We start from the raw sequence: 16,863 nt of genomic DNA, 5'->3' as shown, positions 1-16,863 counted from the left end.
CGCTTTTCCAGCAACACATTTTCAGCTTGTCACTGTCACTTAAGTTTAAGATGGTGAAGGAAAAGGATCAAAGGGAGAAGGGAAATGGGAAGGGGACTGCCAACACAATTTGGTTGGAGCCAATGGCCTCTTCCTGTCACAATTCCTAATGTATTCGTTTTCTGAGAAAAACTGGCAAATGGCAGTCAACGAACTGGAAGACAGTATGCGATAACCCAGTGCCTTTCCTAACACTGTTCTAGGATCTTTGATTATACTTTCTCCTGACCTGCCTTTCAACAGTCACTCAACTCCTGATTACATGACTGTGATTTCTTTATCCTGAGATACTGATGTGGATGAGAGAAAAGTAAGGTACAAGACAAACTAAGCCAATGTGCACTGTATGTAATAAATCTGAGTAAAGAATAGGTTTATAATATTATGCTTGATGTGTAGAGAAAATAATCCACTGGTTCCTTCAAAGTGTTTGAGAATGTCATCCTTGAACATGATCCTTTTTGGTTAATAAGGACCCAACAATAGCTCCATTTTTTTTTACTAATTCCATGAGCTTTTTTCACTTTATAAAGAAGAGTTGTATTTCATGACCTGTCATAGCTTTAATATCCAACATATATTCCTAAACTGACTTCTTTAAAAAGATTTCAGTGTAAGATGTGCATATTATTCTTCTCTTAGGCAGTCCATTCAGATTGAGGGTGATTTGCTTCTGGTTGGTGTAATGAACTTAGCAACGTTCTCAGTGCTGAGAAAGGGTCACTCAACTCAAAACTCTGATCTCTCTCCACAGGTGTTGCCAGGCCAGTTGAGCTTTTCCAGCAATTTCTGTTTTTAGTAAAACTACAGATTTACAGTAGTTCTTTTTGTTTGGGTTTGGTATTTTTAATTGTAAAATGAATGTTCAAGTGTTATAGCCAGTATACGTACAGTTCTGAATTTTTTTATATATTAGATTCCTTACAGTGTGGAAACAGGCCCTTCGGCCCAACAAGTCCACACCAACCCTCCAAAGAGTAACCCAACCAGACCCATTCCCCTAGCTTAGGTGCTCTATGGGACAATTTAGCATGGCCAATTCACCTGACCTGCACATCTTTGGATTGTGGGAGGAAACTGGAGCACCCGGCGGAAACCCATGCAGACGCGGGGAGAATATGCAAACAGTCGGTTGCCCGAGGTGGGAATTGAACCTGGGTCCCTGGTGCTGTGAGGCAGCAGTGCTAACCACTGTGCTACCCATAATGTTCATTAGCCAAGTGCCATTAGTGATCATCTTCACAAGATCAAGTTTCTGAGTAACTAGAGATTAGTTTTTAGATGAGTCAAGATTTAGGCTTTGTAGATGGAGAGGCATTGGGGAGAAAAGAGGGGAGTTACTTAAGCTGAATTCTCAGCCTCTTGACCTGCTGTTGTGCCACAGTATTTATGTGCACTGTTAGTGAGGGATTCAGTGGTGGTAATACCATTGCACGTCAAGAATAAATGGTTAGATTCTCTCCTGTTGAAGATTGTCATTGCTTGATCATTTGTGATGGTGCATATGTGCATTTAAAAGACTGTTAGATTGTTATCTGAAAAGGAAGAATGTATTGGGTTACAGAGAGAGAGCTGGGTAATTGCACTAGGTGAATGGCTCATTCGATGAGCTGCTGCAGATATTTGGGGCTGAACAACTTTCTCCAGCACTGTAACTGTGCTGTGATATTGTGAATGTTGTCTGCCACTTGTCCGACCCATGGCTGAAAAGTGTCCAGGTCTTGCTACATGTAGGAGTTGTGAATGGCACTAATAATTGTGTAGTTGTTAGTGAACATCCCCATCTCTGACCATATAACAGACCAGTGGATAGCTTATCCTTTGATTCCCATCGACTCCAATTTTGCTTGGGTTCCTTGATGTCAAAGGTGATCTTTGAGTTCAGTTCTCTTTGTGCATGTTTGGATCAAGGCAGAAGCTGAGTAGCCCTGGCTGAACGGGGTATCAGTGAGCAGATTACTATTGAGCTCGTGCTGCTTGATAGCACGGTTGACACTTTTTGCTGATGATCAAGAGTGGACTGTGATTACAGTAATTGAGTTGGATTTGTCCTGCCTTGCACATACCTGGCTAGTTTTCCACATTGCCAGGTAAATGCCAGTGTTGTAGCTGCATTTGAACAGCTTGGCTTTGGTCATAGCTAGTTCGAGAGCACCAGTCTTCAGTAGAATTACCAAAAGGTTGTCTGGGCCCATAGCCTTTGTAGTATCCTGTGTCCTCACTGTTTCATGGTATCACTAAGGTGAATTGAGTTGGTTGAAGACTGACATCTGTGGCTTCTGAAAGATGATGAGATACATCATGCACTCAGCACTTCTGGCCGAAGATGGTTCCAGAAACTTCATCCTTGTCCTTCGCACTGATATGTTGGGATTCCTCCATTGTCCGGGATATTGAGCGTGTTGGTGAGGAGAAGGCTGTGTCACCAGCATAGATAGTTTTGGAAAAGGCATTCAGCTGTATCGGGGATGTGGGACAACACACTTTGTGATTACATGACCTTTGTGAACTGGGAATGATATAGTTAGAGCAGGAGCTCACAAGGGGGTGATTAATACTTTTCTGTTCACACGTCTTCTGGGAGTCAACTGGGCCATAACATGATGCGTCTTCCGTCCAGTGTGTACCTGATTACAAACCTTCTGCATCTCAAGGGCCACAATAATGATATGAGTAGTCCCCCAGAGTGTAGTAAATGATGGGCTGATGAAGCAATGAATTGTAGGAAAATGTATTTTTAGGGCCGTGTGTAAATTCTGCTGCTGACTATGGTTGTTTTGTTTGTAGTTTGTATGTTGACTCACCGTGACACACATTCTGCCTCATTACTGGGTTACTAGTTATTAGGTTCAGTGATTGGCACAGACCCAGAACTTAGAATAAAACTGTGACCAGTTTGGGTCACTTGCTCCCCAGGGCTTGTCATGCAGTAAAGATATTAACCATCACAAACAAGCACCACAATGGGAAAACTGCAGAGTGCCATCATTAATCTAGCCTTAAGGTACCAAGAGGACAGATCTCCAAGGATTTTAATCACTCAACTGACATTTAACTGGCATTGATCAGCAATTTGATTGAAAATATGTTCATAAAATAAACTGTTGATCTGGTTATAGTTGTAATAGCATAACACTCCTAGATTGCACTGACTGCCAATGGTGAATCTCTGGGTAAAATTAGTCTCTGGCCATGAGAAATCATTGAAACTTACAGCAGCTTTGCACAAAGCAATATTAGTGACTTGAATGTTGAGCCCAAGAGTTAGGTACCTTAACAAACAAACTTCTCTGAATTTAAGGATTTAAAACACATTTCTTTTGTGTTTTCTTCCTTCCCCTACTCAATGCCTGATTACTGCCCTATCAAACGTATGAAAGGAAAATAAAACTCACTCGCATTTATGTAGCATCTTCCATAACCATGGGACCCTTCGAAAGGCTTTCCCATCAATTGATTATTTTTGAAATGTAATTGCTGTCGTAATAGAGGAGCTGGGGTGAAGACTTGACCTTCAGTCTTTACCAGGGCCTTGTTAGGGTGGTCTAAATTGAAACGTGTTCTTTATAATCTCTGTTTCCTTTTATCTCTGTATTTCTTCCTCAGAATCCTTCCTGTTTGTTCCCTAACTGCTTCCCTTTTCCCTTTTTTGTCCTGGTTTCTCTCCTGTTCCCCCTCCTCTGTCCTCCTCCTTCTTTATTTAAGATTGTTAATATTCAGTACATTCACTTTGAATTATATTTAGCTTTTTTTTTACTAAATTTGGAACCTATGGGTGATACTTGTTGTCAATTCCATTTTGACTCTCTCACTGCCACAGTAGGTCAGCAAGTGTGTGACTGGATCTTGCTATGCTTGCTGATTGGTCTGTGTGCTGCGACAGAGTGAGGACCTCTCATGATCACATTGCAGAGATGGGACCCTGATTTGCTAAAATTCCACCGAGCTTACAAGGAAAACTGCAGTTGGCACAGTTCGGGTGAAGCAACTTTCACAAGCAACTTGAGCATCCGTAAGTTAGAGAGTGGGGGGAAAGATGGCCAAAGATTTCATTCCGCGTGTTCATGGTGGGCCCTGCAAGTGTGCAGTGGATTGGATTTAGTAGTGATGCCTCTGAGCACTGTGAACCTGTCCACACTCGGCCTTGAATTTTCACAAGATGGAGAGCACCAACGTGTTGGTGAAAACAGTGATGGGGAGACAAATCTGAAGCTCCATCCCCTTGCTGTTTCTGAGTATGTATGGGGGGGGGGTTTAATTTGCAAATCTCTCGTTCAGTGAGGGACGTGCAGAAATGCAGCAGACTCCAGCTAATCCAAGGTTTATTTTCGGTGTGCCAAAACACACTGTATACCTTAGACCCAGCAGCAGGAAACCAGGAGCTCTTGGCTCTGTGGTAAGGTCAAGCACCCTTTAGGGCAGCTTCCATACGCTTGTGATCCTGGAACATCTCTGGGAGAGGTCAAGGGCCCTTTAGGGTTGTTAAAAGTTAACATAAACGTGCATGAAAACTGAATAGACTCATTTGAACTGTCGAGGCATGGAAATATTCTCCCCTTTAAATACTTAAGGAAGGAAGCCTACTTATTTTTTAATTCATTTGTGGGATTTGGGTGTTGCTAGCTGGCCAGCATTGATAGCCCATCTCTCTTTGCCCTTGAGAAGGTGGTGGTGAGCTGCTGCTTTGAATCTCTACAGTCCACTTGCTGTGTGTTGACCCATAATAGCGGCAGGGAAGGAATTCCAGGATTTTGACCCAACAACTAAGAAGTTGGTGGTATATTTCCAAGTCAGGACAGTGAATGGCTTGGAGGTGAACTTGCAGGGTGGTGGTGTTCCCAAGTACCTGCTGCCCTTGTTCTTCATGATGAAAGTGGTTGTGGGTTTGGAAGGTGCTGTCTGAGGACCTTTGGCGAATTTCTGCAGTGCATCTGGTAGATAGTACACACTGCTGCTACTACTGAGCGCCAGTGGTGGAGGGATTGAATGTTTGTAGATGAGGTGCAAATCAAACGGGTTGCTTTGTTCTGCATGGTGTCAAGCTTCTTGAGTGTTATTGGAGCTGCACCCTTCCAAGCAAGTGGGGAGTATTCCATCACATTCCTGACTTATGCCTTGTGGATTGTGGATAGACTTTGGGGTGTCAGGAGGTGAATTTTTTGCCGCAGTATCCCTAGTCTCTGACCTGCTGTTATAGCCACCGTATTTATGTGGTGAGTCCTGTCGAGTTTCTGGTTAATGGTAACCCCACAGATGTTGACAGTGGGCAATTCAGTGATGGTAATACCATTGATTGTTAAGGGGCAGTGGTTTGGAGTGTCTGTTGTTGGTGATGGTCATTGTCTGGCATTTGTGTGACGTGAATGTTACTTGCCACTTGTCGGTCCAAGCTTGGATACTATCCAGATCTGCAGTGTTTAAAAAGCAATCACGCAATTGCTATTTCACTCTGCTGACATTAAACCATGCTGAGCTAACAATCTGAATGTCTGTGGCACTTCTCCGCAGATCAGCTTTGTGGAGCTGGGAATTATCCTGCTTTGTGTTCCTGACCCATGTGTGAATTGTTAGGCCTCATTGGATTTGTGTGTAAATGGCCAGTGGGAAGAGGGGTCAACAGAGGACCCTTCACCATCTTCAGGAAGAGCGAGGAGCGACTCAGCAACAATAAAACTCATTCCTTTGTGTGTGTCAATGCTAGCACTGTTCCTGATTTGAGAAAGAGCTTTACCCATCTGCTGGGTGTTAATGTTGGCAGGAACTTCAAACTGAAATGTCACAACCTTTTAACCACAGTAACTTGTCCCTAACTTCTCAACAAAGTGCTTTGCACATAATTAGTGAAGAAATGAGAGAGCAAAAGAACTTGAGCCATTCATGTTGATATTTCTGATTATTTCTTTTGCCTTCCTTTTGTTAAAAGGGCTGTTCTTTCAACAGCAATTCCAGGATGTGAAAGGACTATACTGTTCTGTTAAACAATAGATGTCTATTTGAACCTAGAAAGTCTGCCTTCTGAATATTCTAAATAATACAGGAGTGAGAACGTTGGTAATTTTGTTTTGATGTGATCAGCCTTTAACTACTTATCCTTTGTTTCGTGGATCAATAGTTTTACTGTACAGATTACTTTCATTCCTTTTAATGTAAATGATTTATCTATATGAAAATAAATTCTGATCAGTCTGCGTAAGGTCACATGAAGCTGCTAAGCGTAGATGTGTGTCTGCAGAGGGAATTTGAAATGCAAACTTCACCAATGCACAAATTATAACAGCTTGCTTTGACTTTTTTTAAAAAAACTATGTGAAATTGGAACAAGGTTCCAATTCCATGTGGTTCCTGGATTAGGTTCCATCACAATGTCATGACCGAAACTTGTCGACAGTACAACTCTCCATCTTAGCCTCTTAATCCCTTGATTCCCTGGTGAGAATACCAACACCCTGCAACCCTCTGAGTGAAGGAATTCTCCTCAGCTCAGGCATGATGGCTGACTCTTTATCCCTGAGCTTTGACCCCCTACTTGTAGGTTTCCCAGTCAGGTGAAAAAGCTTGTCAATATTTCTCTCAAGGAGTCTAGATTAGTGTGGTGCTGGAAAAGCACAGAAGATCAGGCAGCATCCGAGGAGCAGGAATTGATGAAGGGCTTTTTCCTGAAACATTGATTTTCCTGCCCCTTTTATACTGCCTGACCCGCTGTGCTTTTCCAGCACCACTCTAATCTGGACTCTGATCTCCAGCATCTGCAGTCCTCACTTTCGCCTAATACTTCTCTCAAGCCTGTTAACAATTTACATGTGCTCACCTACTATCCTTCTAAGCTTAAGAGAGTGTAGGTTCACTCAACTTCCCATTGCACAGAGGATACTTCTTATCCCAGAAGTCAAACCAACCTTCACTACACCACTCCTAAGGCAATGCATCCTCTTCAGAGAACACCAAAACTGCACACAGTACTTCAGGTTTGGTCTATTCGAAGCCTTACATCATTGAAGCAATTGCTTCTTTACACTTGTGCTCTAATCCCTGTATATCGTTTGCTTTGATAATTGACAAGGGCCTGAATGGTTAACTTGCAGTGATTCACAGCCAGTCCTCTCTGAGTACCAATTAATCTCCCTATTACTTTATTTAAAAATCTACTTTCCAGTTACCAAAATAGATAATTTTACATTTCCTCGCATTATACTGCATCTGCCATCTTTTTGTCTACTGACCCAATCTATCGATATCTCTTTACAGCTTCTTTGCTTCTTCTTCACAGCTTACGTTTCCACCTTTTCTACCTGGTTTTTAGTCAGTCGGTTCAGATGTGCTATATCACATTTCTGGGAAAGATGGGACTTGGATTCAGATGACTCTCAGTGCGCCATTAGAGCCCACCTAGCTTTGCTAAATCATCACTTTAGTCATCTTGTCCCCTCTGAGACAGGTGGGACTTGAACCCAAGCCTCTTGGCTCAGAGCTGAAAAATGTGTTGCTGGAAAAGCGCAGCAGGTCAGGCAACATCAAAGGAGCAGGAGAATCGACGTTTCGGGCATAAGCCCTTCTTCTCCTCCTGCTCCTTTGATGCTGCCTGACCTGCTGCGCTTTTCCAGCAACACATTTTTCAGCTCTGATCTCCAGAATCTGCAGTCCTCACTTTCTCCTCTTGGCTCAGAGTCAAGATCACCACAAGAGTCCCTATATTTTTCATTCACCTGTTCAGAGATGTTATGGCACATGACATTGAACGCAAACTTTCTAGTCCAGAGGTAGGGACACTGTGCACAAGAGCCTAATCTAAACTAATTTATCATCTCTAATGCCACGAGGTCTGGTCTTGAAATCGGTTTTATTAACTGAAAATTTCTTTGTTTTGTAGGAGTTCTTCGATCATGCGAAAGCACTGTGGGACGATGAAGGTATAAAGGCTTGTTTTGAAAGGTCAAATGAGTACCAGCTCATTGACTGCGCACAGTAGTAAGTATCATTCACCTAAAAATGAATCCCAATCTTTCTAAGGCATTATGCTTATTTTTAATGTGCTTCAAATTGCATTAAAGTTAGTAATTAGAATGGAGTGTGCATTAAACATGAATTTTGTAAGGGATTTGTAATGTACTTTATGTGAAACTTAGTGAAACAACACTGATATTTTTTAAAACTGTAAGGCATTTGTAATCTATGACATATTTGAATTTTGGATGTAGTTGTACAATACAGAAGAATTGTGAGAAAGATAACTTGCTGTCATTCTGAAACTGTCGATGGATTGGGCATGAGCTGGAATCTGAAAGCAGTGTCTGTTGTCGTTTAGTATAATCAACCTGCACTTTGGGAACCTGCTCCTTTAATTGAAGTTCCCTCCAGTGAACAAGAAGTAAAGTCAATTGGGTCAACATTTGGCTCAGGCAGAAATTTGCCAGTTGAACCGACCAGGGTTAATGGATGTGAAACGTTTTCATCAAAGGGGCTGGCAACTCTAGCTAACTGTCTGATTGATATATGGCTGTATCGATTATATTATATCGAGCAAATTTAGTGAAAAACTATTGACTCAATCATTCACTCTGATATCCAGAGACATTGCAACTTGTAAAACTGTAATTGTAAATTAATACTGTGGCCAACCAGTTGAGATGCTGAATTGTTAATTTCTTTTGCATGGAATGTGGGTATCACAGGCTGCTCCAGGATTTAAAGATAGATTCACATTGCCTCATTGCCTTTGAGAATGTGTTGGGACATTGTCTCCTCCAGGCGCTGCAGTTCGTGTGCTGTAGGGACATTCATATAGCTGTTAGGAAGGGAGTTTCAGGTTTATTTGACCAAGTGACACTGAAAGAACAGCAATATATTTTCAAGTTAGGATGGTGAGTGGCTTATCATTCCAGATGTTAATGGTTGTGAGTTTGAAGGGTGCTGTTTGGGAAATTTTTGTTGATAAAGTAAAATTAGCATGAAAGACAGTACATCTTTTATATACGATTATGTTCATGTTTTTGTTTGAGGGCTAATTGTGCTTTCAGAATTATATTTTCACTTGCTTTCAAACTACTTTTAGAAGGCTTCTGCTATAATGTTAATGGAGGGTTTAATTTTCATTAAGTAACATCATACACAGCCATATCCAATGCAATTAGTAGTTAAAGCCTTGTACAAACTCATGTATTGAAGCAGAGCAGTTTGGGAAGAGTGTGAGAGAATTCCATCAACAACCCACATTTAACCATTGGATCAAATTGGCAGCAGAATCCATTGGGAATTGGGCCACACAAACAGTAAGGAAGATTTATTTTTGCCTGGGAGATTTTTATTTCCCAGTTAAATAACTTTAAGAATTTTTTGAGGATCTAAAAACAATCTTTCTAGGCAGTTTAAGGCTAGAAATGTCTTTCCAAGTTGTAAATGTCAGGAACACAAACCACTTATAAGGTTTGAGGGAATTTCATTGAGCAACGTTCCAGTCTCCTTTCTGTCCTATCTGGTACAGCCATGGACTTTTGCTGGAATGCGGCATCATTGACATCCACAACTTACTTGTATCATACACACACCAGCTATTGTTCACACAGAGGTCAGGAGGCCAGCATGCTGTTTCACTGTGACATTCATGATGGCATAACTGGTCATGGTCTCACCTAATGCTCAGCAGGTCGGGCAGCATCCAAGGAGCAGGAGAATCGACGTTTCGGGCATAAGCCCTTCTTCTTTCCTGAAGAAGGGCTTATGCCCGAAACGTCGATTCTCCTGCTCCTTGGATGCTGCTTGACCTGCTGCGCTTTTCCAGCAACACATTTTTCAGCTCTGATCTCCACCATCTGCAGTCCTCACTTTCTCCTCACCTAATCCTCATCAAGTTTCTCCCAAGTGTAAATGATTCCATCCTCCTCCCCCCACCCACCCAAAAAAAAGTACTTTGGGGAAGATCCGGGGAGGAGAAAATATTATGGGCATCAATATGTTGTGGTGTGAGAGGTGAAATGGCAGCTTCCTGACAGCAGGATGAAAGTTGGGCAGTAAGCGTGTGGCAGATTATACTGGGATTGTGCTTCCCAGTACCAAGTGGCAACACAGTGTATAGTTAACACATTGGCATGTTGCCATTGTGACGAATCAGAATCCTGAGGTGCTATGGACATTTTATTTTAACTTTTAATTCCAGATTGTGGTTTATAAAAGAGGACTGCTTCAGCCAGTAACAATGACTGACTCTAAAGCCATGGAAGGTCAGGCAGACTTCAAGCAGGAAGTGATAACAGGCTCACTCTCGCTAACTCACTCACTTTCCCTCCTTCCCTCATTACCCAGTCCTCCTCCACCAAAAACAAAACTATTTCATCAAACTACAGGGTTAAGACTCCTGAAATCAACTGTTCCATTATCAATATTTCACCAATGATTCAGAGCCTGATCCATGTATCTTTTAACTGTTTAATCTTTCTTTGGACTTTGTTCATTCCAGCATTGCCAACTCCTTTTGCATTCAGCAAGTTAAAAACACTGTTGTCTTTGTTACCTGGAGAAAGCCTGGTTAAATTGCCTCCTCCTAAAACACAAACTTATTGTGTCTGAGAGAAAGGTATCCGCAGGGCAGAGATTCTTTCTAACTGACCCTTGTCTGGACAAACTGAAGGAGCCAATAAATAAAGGAGCAGTACTCCCTCACCAAGAAGTTGAACAATTTACAGTATCGTCTGGAACCAACATCATTTGGGGAACCTAGTCCAGGGTCTGGTCATAACAACATTGACAACAATTTAATCGCAAGATTAAATTTTACTTCTGTGACGACAGATTAATAACTGGTCGAGGGTAATGTGCTTGATATAAATCATTAGGAAAGTGTTAGGCTTAATTAGAAAGGATATCATAGTAGCACATTTAGAAATATATAACATTAAGCAGTCTGCTTGGCTTCATAAAGGGGAAATCATACCTGCCAGGTGTATTGTAGTTCATTGAGGAGGTAACAGGCAGGATAACCTTCCCAGGGATCTTGGTGTGAGAAAAGGCTGCTTTGAACCAGAGGGAGCAGAAGACATTAAGTTTCAGTCGCAGTTCTCCAATGAGATTGGTGCATGGATGGAAGGAAGAAAATTAGTGAGCATGAAAAAGTGAACAAAGGCCCCATGGGAATGAGTCAGAGGAATAATGGTGGAGAACCAGAAAATGACAGTGGGCTTGAGTAAATACTTTACATCGGTCTCCACAGTAGAGGATGTTAATAACATTCCAAAAAAATTAAATCAAGGGGCAAAGGTCGGGGAAGAAATAAATACAATAATTTTCCCCAGTACTACTTCTCTGTTGGTAGTTAAAGGGGCTAAAGGTTGATAGGTTCCTGTAGTTGGTGGGCTGGATAATAGGATTATAGAGGAAGTAGCTCCAGAGATTGTGGATGCACTGATAGTAATCTTCTAGAAATGCCCACACTCTGGAAAAGTCTCGGAGGATAGAAAAATTGCTATTGTAACACATTTTATCCAAAAAAAGGGGAAACAAAAAAAAAACAGACAACTGTTGGGTGGTTTGCTTGATATAAATCATTAGGAAAGTGTTAGGCTTAATTAGAAAGGATATCATAGTAGCACATTTAGAAATATATAACATTAAGCAGTCTGCTTGGCTTCATAAAGGGGAAATCATACCTGCCAGGTGTATTGTCGTTCATTGAGGAGGTAACAGGCAGGATAGATGAAGGGGAACCAGTAGCTGTAATATATTTGGAATTCCATAAGGTGCTGCTTCTAAAGCGACTTAAGAGCTTTTTATTCTTCTACAGATAGATTATTTTCTATCATATAGAAAACAGAGTTGGGATAGGGAGAGGGTGCTTTTTCGGGTGGCAATATGTAAACAGAGATCAATACTGGGCCGACTATTATTTACAATTTATACAAATGATTTTGAGGTAAGTGAATATACTAAAGCCGATTTTTGGTTGTCTCAAAAATAGTTTGCAAGTCAAGTCGTGAGGATGACGAGGGAAAATGTGAGGTTAAGAACTTTGACAGGAAGTCTGAAGGAGCTGAATGTTATTTAAATGGAGGAGGAATGTACACATCTGCAGTATAAAGGGATTTGGGAATCTCAGAGTCATATAGCATGCACACAGACCCTTTGGTCCAACTTGTCAATGCCGACCAAGTTTCCCACATTAAACTAGTCTCTCTTGCCTGCATTTGGCCCATATCTCTCCAAACCTTGCCTATCATGTACCTGTCCAAATGTCTTTTAAATGTTGCAACTTCCTCTAGCAATTTATTCTACACACAAACTGCCCTCTGTGTGAAAAAGAGGTCCCTTTTTAATGTTTCTCCTCTGCTTAAAAATATGCCCCCTTGTTTTGAACTCATCCACCCACACTAGGGAAAAGATTCTTGTTATACACCTTATCTATGCCCCTCGTTATATTATAAACCTCCATAAGTTCACCCCTCGACCTCCTTATTGGAGTCCTTGTGAAGAAGAAAGCTTGCATCCAAATTCAATAGATAATAGGGAAGGCAAATTGAATGTTGGCCTTTATTTCTCCAAAGGGAATGGAATGTAGAAATAGCGAAGTCTATACAAGGGACGACTCAGACCACAGCTGGAATATAGTGAATAGCTTTGTACCTCTTCTCTAAGGAAAGGTATACTGACATTGGAGGCAGTTCAGTCTTATGAGGAGAGGTTAAAAGTAAACTCATGGAGGCTAGAAGAATAACCTATTTAAAATGTATGAGACTCTTAAGGGACCTGACAGGATATGTGTGGAGAGATTGTTCCCTTTGTGGGAGGGCCAAGGACCAGAGGGTATTGTCTCAGAGTGAGGGATCTCCCATTTAAAACCGAGATGAGGAAGTATTTCGTCCCTCAGAGGACAGTGAAACTGTAGACTGTGATATCACAGAGGGCTGTCAAGGTTGGGGCATTAAGTGTATTCACGGCTGAGATTGAGTTTAAATCAGTAAGGGAATTGAGGCTTGTAGGGGAAAGCAGGAAATGGAGCTGTGAATTATCGGGGGGGGGATGATGTTTCACTGAACTGTTAATCCAGAAACCCAAGTAATGTTCGAATCCTGGGTTCAAATCTTGCCACACAGATGGTGGAATGTGCCTTCGGTTGGAAAACAAATCTGGAATGAAGAGCCTAATCCTGACCATGAATCCATTGCTGATTGTCAGAAAAACCCATCTGGCTCATTAATGTCCTTTTTAGGGAAGGAAAGTGCCATCTTTCCCTGGTCTGGCCTACATGTGTTTCCAGCCCCACAGCAATATGGTTGACTCTTAACTGCCCTCTGAGCTATTAGGGATGGGCAATAAATGTTGGTCCAGCCAGCGACACCTTCATACTTTGAATGCATTTAAAAAAGATCAACTCAGCCATTACCTCATTAAGTAGTGGAGCAGTCTCAGTTGGGCGAATGGCCACCTTTATGGCCTTGTGAAAGCTGGTGATTGTTCAAGGGGATTGCAGAGTGACTGTGTCAGGGAAGGTTGTGACAATTCTCAGAAAGGAAAAAGTGAGGACTGCAGATGCTGGAGATCAGAGCTGAAAAATGTGTTGCTGGAAAAGCACAGCAGGTCAGGCAGCATCCAAGGAGCAGGAGAATCGACGTTTCGGGCATAAGCCCTTCTTCAGGAATCGGGATTCCTGAAGAAGGGCTTATGCCTGAAACGTCAATTCCCCTGCTCCTTGGATGCTGCCTGACCTGCTGCGCTTTTCCAGCAACACATTTTCAGCACAATTCTGAGAAAGATTGTTAGTGACTGAAGGATGGAGCTGAACAGCAGAGGGAAGGTTAGTCTCTGCCAGAGGCAGCTCAAGCATGTCAGTAGAGAAGTCAGCACAGATTGAAGCTGGGAAAGTCAAGCGTAGACAAGAGCAGACAAAGAGTTCTAGGGAGAGAGTTGAAGGTGATGTTGGAGCAGCTTGATGGTGAATGAAGTTCTCGATTTATTGACACTTGTGAAAGGGTGAAGATGGATGGCTGAAAGGTCACACAAGGCAGGGCAATGGTGATAGAGGGAGAGTTGAGCATGATGGAGGGAAGAGCAGAGCTGACTGAAGGGAGGATGCAAGGTCATGACTTTCAGTTCCAGGATCCAAGGCAAGTTGGGAGGGACTCTCAGTTGAAGATCCTCCTGTCAGACAGACAGCATGATGCTGTTGGCTTGCAGGGAGTGAATGCCCATCCAGGTGCTATTTAAATATGGCAGCCAGACCTTTGAACGCCATGAGATAACAGCGGAGTCAGTGACTTTCTGCTCATGCGAGCTTCACAGTTGACTGCAGATTGAATAAGCTGGCCACCGCATTATTATATGTGGCCTTCCCATGTTCGAGATGAAGTCTCTCTCTATTCCAGTCCTGCTGCTCTCGATGATTCTCAGAGAAGGTTGTTCAAATGCATTCTATCTGACCCTTGTCGATCGACCAAGGTTTCACCAAGGTGAGCACACGTGGCCCAGAATCTTTTCCCTCTTGTCTTCAAATGTTAACATCCTTCAAATACAAATTAGGAATGCTGGAGCAAGTTCTTTATCTGGAGAGTGGTTGGAATGTAGACCACATGATCACAGGCAGCGGTCGAGAGCATTGATTTGGATTCACCTAAAGGGGCAACTGGTTGAGCAGGTTTTGCTGGTATATTAGCTCAAGAATAGCGGGAGGAGCCTTGAATGGGATATAAACACTAGTATAGACCTATTGGGCTGAATGGCCTTGTTTTGTTTTGCATATTTGATGTAACTTTACTGTACAGTGCAAATAAGAGTTTTTCTTTTTGGCCTTTGCCATTTTAGTGTTAGCAAATCTCAAAGTTTCTCCATCCACAGTTCTGAAACGTTGTCGAATCTTGGTGCTGAGTAAGGGGTGCTGTGTCTCGGGTGATGTCAATAGACACTCTACTTCATCTACTAATTCTGCAATCGAATTAACAAAGAACTGGGTCAGAACTGACCATTAATGACAGCGGGTTAAAGTTTTAGCAAGTATTGTAAGAAAACCCTCAATTATTAACTGGTGGAGCGAACTCTGACCAAGCATATTTTGGTTTGATAGGGTTGGATTTTTGACATGAATTTTCTGGGGTCTATGAATTAACAGCCACTTACTCCTTCCATCGAGTCAATTTTACTGGGCCCAATGAGGGGTTGCCCCGAAAACTCAGGGGAAAATAACTACGGGACACAAATATCAATTTGTTCTTTTCTCCACATACTTTTTGGAGTGCACTGCCGAAAACTCATCTGGCAGAAGAGAAAATCAGTTCTGTTTGTTAATGAAGCAGTTACTAGCGCCAGCATTTATTATTTTTGTGAAGGTAATGGGGAGCTTGATTCCTGAAGTGCTGCAGTCTGTGTGGGTTAGGGACAGTGCTGCTGGAGGGGGACCTCCTGAATCTGCTGCAGTGCAGGGATGGTGATCGAGTTTGAAGTCAGGATGGTGTGTGGAAGAGAGGGGAAATTATAGGGGATGGTGTTCCAATGGTTCTGCTGCTCTCGTCCTCTTGAGGTGAGAGCAGAGCCTTGTAGATGGTGGACAGATGGCAGGAAGACAGGAGGCTAGTTCCTAGCAGCAGAATTCATAGAATCCACAATTCAGAAGAGGCCCCTTCAGCCCATCAAGCTTGTTTGCTGGATTTAAAAGCCTGTCCAAAATCTTTCCATATTTGTAGGGTGGCTGTATCAATTTTTTTAAACTAGCTTTGCACTTCTTTTCAGCCATAGATGATATGTCCTTCTCAAAAAAAAAATTTCCTTTCTCTCTTACTGGAATAGATACTTTCTAAGCTCAACAAATATCTCCTTGAACATCTGCCACTGCACCTTTTCGGAATAAGCTTTTCACCATGTTTCCCAGTTCACTCTGTCGTCATACCCTTGTGGTTACCTTTATTTTAGATGCAAAACACTACTGGCTCCTTCCAAACAGACTCTGAAATTCTGTGTTACGTACGCCATCATTTAGAGGCTGCTTTGCCATGAGGTTATCAATTACATTACCAGGTCTACAATAGCTTTCTTTATAGTTGACTGTAAGACATACTGCTGTAAGGAATTGTCCAAGAGGCTCTTTATGATCTCATTTTCTAAATCCCATTTGCCAGTCTGATTGTTCTAATCTTGAATGTAGATTAAAGTCAAACATGATTATTTCTTACATGCTGTGTTTATATCTTATTGCCTGCTTTGTACTGCTGTTCATTGATGCCTCTGCCAAGGGGAAAAGTTTATTCCTGTCCATACCTGCCATAATTTTATACATCTCAATCATATGTCATTCCCCCTCCACCATCATCCCCAGTTGGTTCAAGTAAAGTCTATCCAATCTTTCTTTATAACTGAAACTCTCCAGCCAAGGCAACATCCTGGTAAATCTCCCTTGCACCCTTTCCAGTGCAACCGTCTATAAGGTGGGCTCCAGAACTACACGCTGTACTCTGGTTGTGACCTGACCAACGTTTTGCATAGTTCTAGCATCACCTCCTGGCTCTTAAACATTATGTCCTGGCTAATAAAGGCAAGTATCCCATGTACCTTCTTAACCACTTCATCTTGCCTATCCTGCTACCTTACAGGAATACATTGCCTGGTCCATGATAGCCTCCTTTATAGTTGGCTGTAAGAAATACTGCTGTAAGGAATTATCGAAGAATTTTTATGATCTCATTTTCTGAATCCCATTTAGAGGAAATTCTGCTTTTATATCTCTGTGGCATCAATATGAAATCACTGTACAATATATTTTCTGTCAGGAAAAATTTTGCATTTATAATATCAGTTTGGTCAGAGCTGCACTCATACAATTGCAAATTGTAATCTCCACAGAATTATTGAGATAGA

At 42.0% G+C, this 16,863-nt stretch overlaps 1 protein-coding gene across 2 annotated transcripts in view; it reads left to right on the top strand.

Moving 5' to 3' along the window:
* The window catches only part of LOC122548864 (guanine nucleotide-binding protein G(s) subunit alpha-like), a 294,455-nt gene that overhangs the window by 189,545 nt on the left and 88,047 nt on the right, over positions 1-16,863 (top strand). For both annotated transcript variants that reach the window (XM_043687749.1, XM_043687750.1), the window contains exon 5: positions 7,907-8,004. In XM_043687749.1, the coding sequence (XP_043543684.1) occupies positions 7,907-8,004 (98 nt within the window). The remainder of the gene's footprint in view (positions 1-7,906; positions 8,005-16,863) is intronic.

Source organism: Chiloscyllium plagiosum, chromosome 4 (genome assembly GCF_004010195.1).
Source record: "Chiloscyllium plagiosum isolate BGI_BamShark_2017 chromosome 4, ASM401019v2, whole genome shotgun sequence".
Taxonomy (NCBI): Eukaryota; Metazoa; Chordata; class Chondrichthyes; order Orectolobiformes; family Hemiscylliidae; genus Chiloscyllium; species Chiloscyllium plagiosum.
The sequence above is the reverse complement of the archived record's forward strand: the minus strand, read 5'-3'. Positions and strand labels throughout refer to the sequence as shown.